The following is a 15387-nucleotide window of genomic DNA, read 5'->3' on the forward strand; positions in this document are numbered from 1 at the left end:
GCAAGGCCCTAAGCAACTGAGTAAGACTTGCCTCAAATAAAAAATATTCTTTGAGATCATAAAAGATATAAATGAAAGCATTTTCATTTCTGAACTGGCCTAGGGACGTGGGCCAATGGTTAAGCACCTGGGTTCGATCCCTAGTACAAAAAGTAAAGAAAAAGAAAAAACAAAACAAGGAAAAAATACCAAACAAACATACTTGGCCTTTTCACTTTTCTGGCCCTTAGTTTCTTTATGTATAAATGAAAGGGGTTCCAGCAAACTGTGGTTTATGAGTCAAATCCATCTGACCTTTATGTGTCAGTGAAGTTTGATTGGAACACAGTCCTTCCTGCCATTTGTTTACTTATTCTTAATAATTGCTTTTGCCCAACAGGATTAAATAATTTGCAGCAAAGATTATGTGGCCCACAAGCCTAAAATACTTGCCATCTGCTGCTTTATAGGAAAAGTTTACCAATTTCTACTCTAGGTGATCTCTGAAGTTCCTTTGAATAATAATTACATGATTCTGACTCATGTAAATTAGCATTGCTGTACCTTTTTTATCCTCTAAGACTTTTTAGAAATTGAAAACTACATAGAATTAAAAATCTGTGACCTTGAAATAGATATAGGGCTACAAAAAATGTTGTGTATGTTAGTGTAATCTATAGATTATATTGTTTTCAAAAGGTGTTATTTGTCAATTGTTGTGAATATAGTATGAAGTGACGTTGTTTGTATTAATTATTGTTTAATTTATTTGTTGCCAGTTACATCGTTGACATAGTGAAGTATTAAATAAAAACCCTCAAGTTCTATCTAAACAATCATCTAGTAGAAAGTATATAAATTTAACTATTCCTAGTTCAATATCAACATACTCTCACCATTGAAAGTCTAAGTAAAACATTGGAAGAAAAATTGTATGAATTTTATTTCTCAAGGAAGGTTGGAAAGATTAATTTTTAGAGAATATGCCATCTTTACATTTAAATTTATACCTTAGTTTTCAATTGTACTTTAAAAATTCCTTTTAAGATTTGATTGAGGGCCTGGGGTTGTGGCTCAGTGGTAGAGCTTATATGTGTAAGGCACTGGGTTCGATCCTCAGCACCATGTAAAGTAAATAAAGAAATAAAGGTATTGTGTTATGTACAACTAAAAAAAAAAAAAAGATTTGATTGAGCCAGGAATGGTGGCATATGCCTGTGATCCCAGTGAATCAGGAGGCTGAGGCTGGAGGATAGAGAGTTCAAAGCCAGCTTCAGTAATTTAGTGAGACCCTGTCTCAAAACATTAAAAGGGCTAGGGATGTGGCTCAGCTGTAAAGCACCCCTGGGTTAAATCCCCAGCACCTAAATAAATAAATAAAGGACTGGGGATGTAGCTCAGTGGTTTAATTCCCCTGGGCTCAATCCTAGTATCACAAAGAAAACAAACAAGATTTGATTGATAAATTACTCCCTGGCAAATTTGAGGTATGGATGCCAAGAATATTAGGTTGAAGAACTAAAAGATTTTAAAATTTATATTCATATTTACTAGTACAATAAAATTCACTGTTTTTTGTGTTCAACTTTTTGAGATTTGACAGGTGCTTAGTGTTGTGTAACTACCACACAGTGTGTAAACACCACAGAATCAATATACTTCCCCTCTCCAAATCCTTCATATTGCTTCTCTTTATTATTAATCAGCATGAAGAATTTTTGGATATAATTTGTACACTCTGTTGCCTCATAACTCAATAGTGAGTAATAAAAGAGGCTGGTGGCACCAAACTTTCTTTCTCTGCAAGAATTAACTTTGGGCTGGGATTATAGCTCAGTGACAGAGCACTTGCCTAACATGTGTGAGGCACTGGGTTTGATCCTGAGCACCACATAAAAAAAAAAAAAAAAAACTAAACAAATAAATAAAGGCATGTTGTTCATCTACAACTATAAAAATGTTTTTAAAATAATCAATTTTAATTAATTCAGTAACTGTAGTGCTGGGAATTGAACATAAGACCCTGTGCACACTCAGCAAGTACTCTACACTGACTACATCCCTAGCTGTCCCTATAAAAAATAAAACAATACAGTACTCTGAAACACTTGTGGTCTTTTAATTAGGTCAAGTATTTGGTGAAAGTCCTAAAATTAAGCATAATAAATTGATTAAAAACAAAATCTTGATTCTTTTGGTTTCCTTTCCATGATGAAGATAAGAAAGAAAATGTAAACTGCTATCTTTTGCATTTGCAGATATTAGTATATTTCAGATTAGAATATTTTAATATATTAAGTTCAGTGCCTGTGTCCAAAATGGTAAATGAAATTTCTAAGGAATATGTTTGTTCCTTGGCTTCTCTTGTGTGTGCAATTCAGTGATAACAGCTTAAGTAATACTCACTAAATGGGAGATAGTTTAGCTAATAAAATTGTTCTCCAAGGCCTTTAATTAACCTTGGGTTGTTGAATCCACTATCCATTTTCATTTTTAAAAAATTAGTTGTAGATGGACACAACACCATTTATCTATCTATCTATTTATTGTATTAGGGATCAAACCCAATGTCTCACACGTGCTAGACAAGTGCTTTACCACTGAGCCATAACCCCAGCCCTCTTTATTCATTTTTTAAGTTCCTATATTATTATAAAACGGTTTTCTCCCAGGACTTAGTTCTTTAATCGTTATACAGTTGTCCTTTTCTCCACTTTGTCACTCATGACTACATCCCTAGAACTTGGAAATCATATGTTCATAAGTCAACTCTTGAGATTTTTCTTAATTATCTTACATATTTCAACTTCTCTATCACTATTAACTTCTTCCCATTATCATTTAAACATATTTAGGTCTTTTCTATTTAAAAATAAGAATATTTCCCTCTTTTGACCCTGAAACTCATTGTCTGTCAGCTATCACTCATTTTCTTCTCATTTCTAGTTACACTTGTTATGCTACAATATGTGCTATGTGCAAAGCACTGTATCTATGATAGTGAGCAAAACTTCAAAACTTCTTGTAGTCTTTAACCAGCAGGACTTCACAGTTTTACTTGCTCCTCATTCTACTGCTGTCTGGCATTCTCACCAACCTTGCCTTCAATAGCCTTCTTGGTTGTGATTCCTTCTCAGTTATTTTACATGACTTCTCAAAAGTAGTTGTCTATAAAACTATCCTTGTTGGGTTTCTGTAATATCAGACTTGTCTTCTTCCTTTTCTGCCTCTGGCTTTTCCTTTTTGGTTATCTTACCAGGATATGCTTTCTCTGCTCAACTTTCAGATATCAGCTTTCCTGTCCTAGGCCTGCTTCTTTCTTTGGGAAATCATATTTGCTGTCATTGTTTCTTAATTTTTGTGACTAATGTAAGTTTTTATCTCCATCCCATCTTTTTTCCTAGTGTCACAGACTGTGATTTCCAAACTGCCTACCTATTGCTCCTGTGATGATTTACAGGACTCTGTATTTGACATGCCTCAAGCTTAACTCATAATCTTTGTTGATTGTCTCCTATTCTTGCACCAGTATGTATTGTCGTGGTGAATGAACAGCCTCATCATCTCTTCTCTTGCAGCCAGTCCCCAGTTTGTTTGTTTTCTCCTAAATATGTTCAGTGTGGATAGAACAACTGCATTACTGCATTTTTAGCACATAAGCACAGAAACTAAATGAACAATGTTGTGAAATAGTTCTAACGGTTTTGTTTCATCTCTAAATCTGCTTCTTCACTTTTAGGGATTAAAAATCCCTTACAGGAGAATTTTTTAAGAGAGCAATGTACCTTTGGAAAAGTGTGTACAATAAGATATAATGGGGCATACTTTCTCAAGGGTTTACTAGATAACTCTGAAGCCTATCTGTGGACCTAACTTGAGCATCAGTACTAATATTCAAATGAGACTTCTATAATTTAAAAACTGTCAGGGAGTTCCCCACCCCCTTGTTTTTAGTAGTCAGTTTCAAATATGTTAGACTTAAGTTTATACTTAGTTTAAGTCTTGAATAGAGATGAGACCTCTTCAAGTAGTATTTTTCCTATAATTATAATGAGTTAGTTTTTATTGATATATTTTGAAGTGAAAAAATTTGAATATTCCCACTTAACTTATGCACTGGATTTTTTTTTTCCTTAGTGCCAGGGATTGATCCCAGGGCCTCATACATGCTAGGCAAGCATTCCACCACTGAGCCACATTCCCAGCTCTGTGCACTAGATTTTAAAAATCTCTTCAACTCTTCAATGTTTAAGTTTAAACTTTAGAAGCTAGATTTTAGGAAAAGGTTCTCATGGGCATATATTTCTTTTTTTTTTTTTCTATTTATAATATTTATTTATACTTTGTCTTTAATATTTTCCCTATATTGTTTCAATTTCTTGTTACCTCTCTCTCATTTTAAAATAAATGAGTTTACTTCTTGCTTTCAGAAAATAATCTAATTGAGATTCTCATTCATTTTACTCTTGGGCTGCTTACCCAGGGGAATATTCTGGTGTGTATACTTTTAAATTATTTTATATTACTGCTTTATAAGCTAGGTGTTCTTGCCTGCTGTTCTCATTTAATGCTTTCTCATCATTTTTTTTTCCTGCTCAACTTTTTTTTTTGCCCTGCATATATTTTCAGCTTTTATGCTTATATATTGTTTGTGATATATAGTAAACAAGTAAACATATTTATTATTTGAACTTTTCCAGTTAGTTCAAACTCAGTTTCTTCTGTCTCTGTGTCTTTATTGAAAGGTTAACATTTGTGTTTAAAGCAAACAATTTGGCAGAAGTTATTTTGGGGCTGGGATTTAGAAATAGAAAGTTTTTTAGTTTTCCTTTTGTTTTTTCAGTTTATAAAAAACATATGGCTGCCAGGTTAAATATGTTGGTAAAGACAAAATATAAGTCCATGGGATTTTTAGCATGCCTAGGTTTGTTTTGTTTGTTGGGATGAGTAAAGTGATGGATTTGGGGTGTTCTTGTTTTGTAATATTCTTTAATGTGTTATTTTATTTCTTCATTTTCTTATGAGAAGCTAATTAAGTAGCTTTATTCTCCTTAAAGTCTGCTTTGGATATGGCATTAAATGTTCTACATGCCTGTTTTACAGTACCAATTAAAATATTAAGTATAATTCTATAAAATAACAATCGTATTATTATTTCATAGGTGGTATTTTATAGGAAACCTTGTATTATTGACTTAGGGCTTCTTCTTCTTTTTTTTAATACTGTGTGGGGATTGAACCCAAGACTTCACACATGCTAGGCAAGCACTCTGCCACTGAGTTACATCCCAACCCAAATTGTGGGTTTTTCAATCTAATTATATTGAATTTTATTGTGAGAGAGAATTGGTAAAGCATTTTTTAAGTGTACAGAGAGCATCCTTATGAATGAAGGAAATCATCTTTATTTTTTGTTGTTTACACATCATTGTGCATTAAATCATAACACTGATTCCAGATGTTTTTCATGTCATGCATAAAACTTTATAGATTAATAATCTGTTTTCATGCTGTTTCTTACATAAAACATTTCTTGTTCTTTGTTTTTGCTTTACATGGAATGCATGGGCTTTAAGACCATAATTTCTTTGGTAAGGTTTCATCTGCCTTGGGGTTCTGTCTCTTTTTTGACCTTGTTTCTGTCTATTCTGTATTAATAAAACCAAATTTTTAGGCAGAAGCGTAATATCAGCTGTGATTTAGAAACAATTTCTGATCTACATTAATGCCATTCTTTTTTCTCTCTAAATAATGCTACTTGTTAGAATATTTGGCAAAAGATTTTGATCTTTTTGAAATATTATCTATGAGAAATAAAATATAGACTAACAGATTTAAAGAAGACCAGCAAGAGCTGAGTGCATTAGCATAAACCTGTAACTCCAGCTAATTGGGAGATTAACACAGGAAGATTGCTTGAGTCCAGGAATTTTAAACTGTCTTAGACACCATAGCAAGGCCCTGTCTCAAAAAAAAAAAACAAGAACAGAAAAATTGGACAACAAGATGTTTAGCTTTATTTTGTGATAATTATTTATAATTTTAAAATTTATTACAAGCATATATGTCAAATGAAACTAGATGCACAATAAGATTTCTTAGAGGATAGATAAAATTTATGACTATAGCTTATATATAATTTGTTACACAAATTTTCAAGGTCTTTTATCATTTGTCTTTTGATAGGAATGGGTCGTGAAGTTGAGAATCTTATACTAGAAAATACACAACTGTTGGAAACCAAGTAAGTATGAAATTTTAACAAGGAATAAGAGATAATAAATTTTCTTTTTGTCCAAGTCAGTGACACTTCATCAGTTTAACACAGCACTAATTCTGTCTTTTCTCCCTCTGTGAAAATATGTAATAGGACCTTTGCAGAACATAAATTTTTGTTTTCTTTCCACTTTATAAGTATCCATGCCTTTCTCTTAATCTTCTGGATGTGTCCAGTACTTGTTTTTTGAATTTTTTTTTTTTTTTTTTTTTGCTCTCTTCTCTAAGATTTGTCTATGTTCTTATCTCTATTTCTGCACAAATGATTTGATACATGCCCAGCCCATTTTTATAGAACTTTCCACCAAGGTTGTATATTCTCTAGTACAATTTATGGAGTCTTAGGCCCTCAAGCAATGTGAAATTTTATTTAATGGAGCAAATCATTTGTCATGTGGATAAAAAGTAGACTGGGTCCCCTCATCAATTTGCTATGTCAGATCACTGTGGAACATGTATAGATAGTCCCCCAAAATACAACTATCAGAAGGTCCTATGTCCACTATACCTAAAGAAACTACCTCTTGAACTTTTTTCTTAAATTTCTCTCCAGTTCAGAGTATTTTAACTTCAAGGAGTTATTCAACTTTATTGATTGGGCAATTTCTCTTCAGAACTCACAAACAATAGAAGCTAGGTGTAGTGGCACACACTTGTAATCCAGTGATTCGGATGGCTGAGGCAGGAGAATTTCGAGTTCAAGGCCAGCCTCAGCAATTTAGCAAGACTCCCATCTCAAAAAAAAAAAAAAAAAAAAAAAAAAAAAAAGCATAGAGGATGTGCTCAGTGGTAAGTGTCCTAGGTTCAGTCCCCAGTGTGAGTGTGAAATGCCCCAGCCCTTATCTCTGCAGTGAGCAGGCCTTCCATTTACCAGCTTGTCATCCAGATATTATCATTTTTGTTTGTGTCTTGATGTGAAAAGTATTAAAAAAGAAAAAAGAAGAATTTACTAATAATAGTAATTGCCTTAACGTTAATTTGCTTTCTTTTTTTGGTACTTACAGTTGAACCCAGGAGCACTTAACCATGGAACTACATCCCCACTTTTTTTTCTATTTTTTTATTTTGAGACAGGGTCTCGTTACGTTGCTGAGGGCCCCACTAAGTTGTTGAGGCTGGCTTTAAACATGCAATCCTTCTGCCTCAGCCTCCCAAGTCACTGAGATTACAGGCATGTGCCACCACACTGGGATTAATCTTGGTTAATTCTGATTTTTTTGTTGGTCTGTCTTGTTTTATCCATTCTTCCTTTAAATAAGTGGGAAGAATAGTAAGCACTTGAATATTTTTTATTCTTTTGCTTTTGTTTACAAATAGCATCAGGCAGAATGTCCAAAAGTCTTCAGTTATTTAGCTTTATGATTGTACAGTTACTTTGGGGTACAAAGGAATAATCTGAAAGACAAAAGAGTATTCGTGTAATCTTGCACTTGAAATATGTGTTTCTTAGAAATGCTTTGAATGTAGTAAAGAATGATCTGATAGCAAAAGTGGATGAACTCACCTGTGAGAAAGACGTGCTGCAAGGGGAATTAGAGGCTGTGAAACAAGCCAAACTGAAGCTAGAAGAAAAGAACAAAGAATTGGAAGAGGAGCTCAGAAAGTAAGTTTTGGCTGTACTGCTCTAAACCAAACTGTCTTTGCCAGGATGCCACAAAAGGTTATAGGTATAATCCTGAGCTTGAGACCTTTAACTCTCTCAAGTCAGGAAGGGCCAAGAGCTCCCTGGAGAGTGTGAAATGCCCCCAGCCCCTATCTTTGCAGTGAGCAGGCCTTCCATTTACCAGCTTGTCATCCAGATATTATCATTTTTGTTTTTGTCTTGATGTGAAAAGTATTAAAACTATTCAAGTATCTTTGATAATAAGGAAATTAAAATTCATTTTTTTCTTCACCCAGTTTTTTATTTTTGGTTTTATTTTTTAAGGAATGCTATGATAATATCTTTCTGAATTGAAGGTAACAAAATGCCCTTTTGGAACAAGAAAAATAATACTTTAGTGGTAGTTAAAATTCTTCACCTACACTTTCAGTATTTTGAAAAGATGAACTCAGTTTAAATAACATGTTTTGTTTATTTTCCCACTAGAGCTCGTGCAGAAGCTGAAGATGCAAGGCAGAAAGCAAAAGATGATGATGATGTAGGTTTATAGTTTTGGGATTTTTATCTTACCATGTTTTGATATTTTTGGAAAATCTTGCTAATTAAGATTTGGATATATAGCATTGTAAATCTTTTAAATAATTAGAAGACATGTGTATGGGTAATGAAAAGGATAGCTCATGCTTCCCCAGAGTGTTCAGGTGCTAAGCTTTCTAGCTACATGCTGTGTTTTTATGTTTTTTCTGTCTCTGTGCTCTGATCTGTGGTTTGCCTATTCAGGTTCAAAGACCAGCTGGAACATTTTGGGTTTTGTTGTTTATCGTTTATTTTGTTTCATATTTTAACTTAGAAATATGAAAGCCTGGTCTAGGTGGGCGTGGGTTCAGTTTCTGGCACTGCAAAAATAAAAGTTTTAGAGAAACATGATAACAATAAAATTATTTAATAGTATTTAACATAAAAAGATGAAATCTAGAATTTTAAGTACTAAGCATTTAACCCATATTGCTTTCTATATACATGAATACAAAAGAATAAATTATGAGCTTCAAGTACTAAAATTTAGCCCATATTGCAGTCTGTATACATCAATACAAAAGAATAAAGTATGAGTTTCATGCCAGTGTTGTCATGCTGGTAATTCTTTTAGTAGCTTTATTATCATTCTTATAACAGGTGCTTCACACTAAAGATCAGACTTGAGATATATTGGAGTCCTGAAGAGAATTATCATTTGATTCCCCTTTTAGTTTATTCTGTATTTGTGTATTTATTTATTTAATTTTATTTTTTTTACAAGTGGAGCACAACTTTTCATTTCTCTGGTTGTACATGATGTAGAGTCACACCATTCATACAATTCTACCCATGCATAGGGGTAATAATATCCATCTCATTCTACCATCTTACCCCCCCCCTTTCGTGTTTTAATACATTAATTAATACAGACAGAAAACATGTAACATGTAAGTTATGAATAAGTTAACTTTATGAACCTACTACCCAGTTTAAGAACTAGGCCACTACCAAACGTTGAGCTACTCTGGGCTCCTCCACTCCAAAGGAAACCTTGATCCTGTATTTATCATTTATTCAACTTTAAAAAAACAATAATTGTATCATACCATGTGTGTATGTGTACGTATGTCCCTTTACAAAGTATGGTTTTCATTATTTTTGTGTTTCATATGTATTTAGTCTTGAAGACTTGCTTCTTTTACTCAATAGCATATTTTTGAGATTTACCTGTATTGTAGAATAGTGTTGTTGTTCATAATATCTTATTACATAAATATTCTACAATTTATCTGTCTTCCTGTTAATGAATATTTAGGTTAGTCTTGGTGTTTTACTACCATAAGTAATGCTGCTATCAAGAACATTTTAGTGCAAGTCTCAGCGTATAGGAATTTTTCCAGGTTATCTACCTAATAATGGGATTACTTGCTGTATTGCAAAATTCAGGTCCTTTGTTATTCGTCATTAACTTTTATTTAAAGCTGGGGCCAGGTTCTGTGACAGGAGATCAAAGGAGGATGACTGCTGAGGGTTAAGCTCAGCTTTTCTCTTAATATCCCAAGCTTTGATCCAAATATTCGTACTCCTTTCAGCAAAGCAAAATACCTACAGTTAAACCTACCTTTTTCCCCACAAGAGCATTGAAAAAGCAGCAGCAGATGGAAGTTAACTTGGGCATGCCCTTTTCGGAACCTAACCCTACACATCCTCCATATTCACATCTTTGTTCTAAGAATGAGTCTAGTTAATGCAGTAGTCTCTATTTTGTTGTATCTCTACTCATATTTTAGTTATTCTTATATTTGGGTACACTGGTAACTAGGCAATAAGTTTATCATTTATATTGATCCTTGGATGTATTGTTGTTTTGTATTTGTATTTGTATTTGTTGGTTTTGGAACTAGCTTGTAGCTATTTTCTGAATGATGATTGTTATAGAACACAAAATTCACAATTAGAACAACATTTCTAAGTAAAACTGATGAGAGCATATTAAATCTGTATAGAAAACAGTTTTGGGTTTTAGTTTCAAATCTGCACTAATTTTTGTAATTTCTTTATAATATGTTTAAATATCAGTATTTATATCTAGAAATTAAATCACCTACCTCTTTTTAGTCATAAGTAACTATTTAAATTTTCATTGTTTTATTTCTCATCTATTAGATGAGAAATTAAGGAATGTTTAAAAACTTGAAGATTTTACTTAAATCTGAGATTAATACCAAAACACATATAAGCTCCTGAAGTGATCTGTTGTTTTCTTGTCATTATAGAGTGATATACCCACAGCTCAGAGGAAGCGGTTTACTAGAGTAGAAATGGCCCGTGTTCTCATGGAAAGAAACCAGTATAAGGAGAGATTAATGGAGCTTCAAGAAGCTGTTCGATGGACAGAGATGATTCGGTTTGTATAAGAAGTACTCTGTGGGCTGGGGCTGGGGTTCAGTGGTAGAGAGCCTGCCTTGCACATGTGAAGCACTGGGTTCGATCCTCAGCACCACATAAAAATAAATAAATAAAGATATTGTGTCCATCTACAACCAAAAAAAAATATTAAAATTTCCTACCATTGTTTCTTAAATCTATATATTTTTCATTCAGAACAAGTCTTCCCTTGAGGGTAAATATCATTTTCTCTGTTTACTAGGAGAGACTATAATACTTGGATTAGTAATAGAAAGTGATCAGAGCAGGTATCTTTTGAGTCACTATGAATCTTCCAGGATGCTCCCACAATCTGTAAAAGGCAGTTGTTACTACTCAGGAATGATGGTCATTTTTCAAAAGAATGTAAAAACTGAGCTCACTGAAGTGGTACATGCCTGTAATCCCAGCAATTTGGGATGAGACAAGAGAATCACAAGTTTGAGACCAGCCAAGGCAACTTAATGGGATCCTATCTCAAAATAGAAAGAGCTAGGACTATAACTCAGTGGTTGAGTATCCTTGGTTCAGTCCCCAGTATCACACCAGAAAAAAAGAAACTGATACTACTTTCATAATGTTAAGAAAAGATCAAAATTTGTTATGCAATCTTTTTGGGTTTTGGTACTAGGGATTGAATCCACAGGCACTTTACCACTGAACCACATCCCCAACCCTTTTAATTTTTTATTTCGAGATAGGCACTTGCTAAGTTGTTCAGGGCCTAAGTTGCTGAGGCTGGTCTTACACTTGCAATCCTCCTTCCTCAGCCTCCTGAGTCTCTGAAATAAAAGGAATGCACCACCATACCTGGCAGTATTGTCTTTTATTGGGTTTCAAATCTCACCTAATTCTGCCATTTAATTGTCATATTCTCACTAACAGTATTCCTATAATTTAGCAAGAGCTTTTGAAATGCTTGTATATTAGTTGCCTACTAATATACCTATATTTTTGATTTACTAATAATAGCAATAATAAAAATAGTACCTATGGTAAGTTATTCTTTATTTATTGGACAAGGAATCTAACCTGAGAAGAGTGTTCTTAACTGTAGTATTTAGTAAAGAGAGTAAATGTTAAATATTTTTAAAACTGAGGACATATATCCAGAGTCTGTTTTTCATTGCTGTTTTTAACTCTCACAGCCAAGATATAATCAATGAGTAAAAGGAAATGGTAGCTTATTCTTTGTTGAAAAGACTTTTTACCCCCTCTAGTACTGAAGGATTGAACCCTGGGGCACTCTACCACTGACCTATATCCTAGCCCTGTTTATTTATTTGTTTGTTTGCTCTGTCATTTTTTATTGGTGCATTATAGTTGTACATAATGGTGGAATTTGTTGTTATGTATTAGTACATGCACACAATGTATATTTTATTTTGAGTCAGAAACTCACTAAATTGTGAAGGCCCCTGCTCAGCCTCCCTAAAGACTGGGATTGCAGGCAAGCACTACCATGCCTAGCTAAAAGTTGTTTTTAATTTTTTATTTTATTCTATTTTAGGAACTGGGGATTTAACCAGGGCAATTTACCTCTGAGCCATATCCCCAGCTCTTTTTATTTTGAAACAGGGTCTTGCTAAATTGCTTAGGGCTTTGCTAAGTTGCTGAGGTTGGCCTTGAACTTGCAATATTTTTGCCTTAGTATTCTGAATTACTGGGATTACAGGTGTGCATCATTGCACCCAGCTAAAAGATGTTTCTAATTTGGCAACACTGTGAGACCATGTCTTTAAAAAAAAAAAAAAAAATGAAATGGAAAAATGTTTAAATATTAACTTTCAGGCATATTGGCTGTTCTCTCCAACACAGATAATAATCTTCAGTTAGTAGACTAAGCTCTTTGAGTGAGAGATGGTATTTTATTAATCTAGTATTATTCACTTTCACAGATTGACTTCCTAATGGTGGATCAAAGTAACTACTTGCTGAACTTAACTGTGGACTTAACTGTGTATCCTGTGAAGTTCTTGGGTCTTTTGTTTTTCAGAAAGCAGAACACCTAACTGATGACCATTGTTTTTTTTTTTTTAATATAGGGCATCACGAGAAAATCCAGCCATGCAGGAAAAAAAAAGGTCAAGCATCTGGCAGTTGTAAGTACATTAAGGCTATTAGCATTTTGAAACAGGAAGATTATAGTTGATTTTTTTAAAAATTGGAGATAAATAGCTAAACTGAATTTTTTTTTTTATAGCATGCCAACTCGGTAAGGCTGTTATTGAAGGACAAAAAAATACACTATCGTAAGCTGCATCATGTTGGTTATGCATTTGATGGAATCCTCTCCCAAATTAAATAAAATAATGGGGGACTATTTATAAAGCTGATAATTACCTTGATCTCCATTAAATGTTACCCATTCATTGATTGTGAAAGATGTGAAGATGAGAAAGTTGGTGTTTGAGGGATTTGATTAGTGTGTGTATGTGTTGAATTTGAATTATATTTATGCTATGATTAAGACTTACCTTTTGGGGCTGGGACTGTGGCTCAGCGGTAGTGTAATGGCTTGGCATGTGTGAGGCACTGGGTTTGATTCTCAGCAGCATGTATAAATAAAGATCTATCAACAACTAAAAAAGAAATTAAAAAAAAAAACCCTCTTTTAATTAGTCTGCTATGGAAACATCAAGTTTTAAATGAAAGTAATTTAAATTAAAAACTTAATGGAAACATCAAATTTTTAAAATGTGGACATGAAAGAAATTTAAGTTGAGCTGACTTAGAAAATACATAAGATGTTTGTTAACATGGTAATGTGTGTTCTAATACTTCATTATAAGACTGTTTTTAGAACTGGTGTACTAAGCTGCTGTTCACATCATGAGGCCTAATCTTGCTGCTTAACAACCACTCTTAAATTCACCAAGTAGGAGCAAGCAAAGCAATGATTTTATTTTGTTCATTCAGTAGAAGCTTCCTATACTCAAGAACTTCTCCCTTTCACATTATAGAAATTGCTAATTAAAGAACAGGTCTGGTTTCCTAAACTGTAGTTTCTTTTCCCTGAAAATCTGAGTTTGGCTGCAGTGTGTGACTACAAAGACTGTTTTTGCCAGTTTCTAACCTCTTTGCCTTGTTAAAGCACTTTGGAATTTTCTTGAGCTTAAAAGTTTGTGGAAAATCATGAATTCTTATCACAGCAAACGTGGTAGACATACACTTTTTTTTTTTTTTTTTTTAGTTTCAGCCGACTTTTCAGCTCTTCAAGTAATACAACAAAGAAGCCTGAACCACCTGTTAATCTGAAGTATAATGCACCCACCTCTCATGTTACTCCTTCTGTCAAGAAAAGAAGCAGCACCTTATCTCAGCTTCCTGGGGATAAGTCCAAAGCTTTTGATTTCCTTAGTGAAGAGTAAGTATTTTCTAGATGAATGGCCGTGACCAAAATAATTAACATTTTCAAATTTTCTTGCCCCTTATTAGACCTTTTATAAGGATTCAGTTAAACCTAAAGACACTATTTCTATAACTTGTCTACCATTAATTACTTGTGGTCAGCACTTATTAAGAAAATTGCAGGGCTGGGGTTGTGGCTCAGTAGTAGTTTGCTTGCTTAAAGGCCCTGGGTTCAATCCTCAGCACCACATAAAATAAATTAATTAATTAAATAAATATATTGTGTTCAACTACAGCTAAAAAAATAAATATATAAAACAAAAGAAAATTGCATTTCACAGTTTTCATAAGGGGAATTTTTTTTACATGCCTCATTTTTGTTGGTATGACATTGATAAATATTAATAGAAATACTAAACGTTTATTTATTTAGGTACTGGGGTTTGAACCCACGGGCACTTAATCACAGAGTTACATCCCCAGCCCTTATCTATCTATTCTTCTTATCTCTCTAGCTATCTATCTTTTGGTACCAGGGATTGAACTCAGGGGCACTCGACCACTGAACCACAACCCCAGCCCTGATTTGTATTTTATTTAGAGAGAGACAGGATATCACTGAGTTGCTTAGTTTTTTTTTTTTTTTTTTTTTCCCTGAGGCTGGCTTTGAACTTCACCTCCCAAGCTGCTGGGATTACAGGCATGTGCCACTGCAACCTGCTCCTTTTTATTTTTTATTTTGAGACATGGTCTCTTTAAGTTGTTTAGGGCCTTGCTAAGATGTTGAAGCTAGCTTTGAACTTGCAATCCTTCTGCCTTGGCCTCCTGAGACACTGGATTGCGGGTGTGCACCACCATGCCTGGCTAAAGGTTTATATAATTGTTTTTCTTAAATATTTGAACTTTTCCTTTGATGTCCTGACTCTCTTACTGCTTAGATATATACAGACAAACTAATATCTTGGACAGACTAACATCTTAGAGCCCCAGTTTCTCTGACTGAAAAATGAGTCTAACATATCTCAAAGGTGTTAGAATTATATTTCATATATTTGTAAAATGCCTGATGTGTGTTTGGGTAGATTTGTTAACTGTGATCAACACAGCATGAAAGAACAAACAAGGCTTGTCGTGGGAGCAAATGCACATTTATTGAGGAACAGCTCTGCATATTTATAGAGCCAGGGGTGGTTTGACAGTTGGCATGGGGTGCTTTTTGATTGGAGGGTAAG

General features: G+C 33.8%; 1 protein-coding gene across 4 annotated transcripts in view; it reads left to right on the forward strand.

Moving 5' to 3' along the window:
* Spag9 (sperm associated antigen 9) overlaps positions 1-15387 on the forward strand; it is a 133464-nt gene that overhangs the window by 79244 nt on the left and 38833 nt on the right. For all 4 annotated transcript variants that reach the window (XM_071603493.1, XM_027924685.2, XM_027924681.2 and 1 more), the window contains 6 exons: positions 6166-6223; positions 7706-7858; positions 8345-8396; positions 10654-10784; positions 12850-12906; positions 13998-14171. In XM_071603493.1, the coding sequence (XP_071459594.1) occupies positions 6166-6223; positions 7706-7858; positions 8345-8396; positions 10654-10784; positions 12850-12906; positions 13998-14171 (625 nt within the window). The remainder of the gene's footprint in view (positions 1-6165; positions 6224-7705; positions 7859-8344; positions 8397-10653; positions 10785-12849; positions 12907-13997; positions 14172-15387) is intronic.

The sequence above is a fragment of the Marmota flaviventris genome, chromosome 17, assembly GCF_047511675.1.
Source record: "Marmota flaviventris isolate mMarFla1 chromosome 17, mMarFla1.hap1, whole genome shotgun sequence".
NCBI classification, from domain to species: Eukaryota; Metazoa; Chordata; class Mammalia; order Rodentia; family Sciuridae; genus Marmota; species Marmota flaviventris.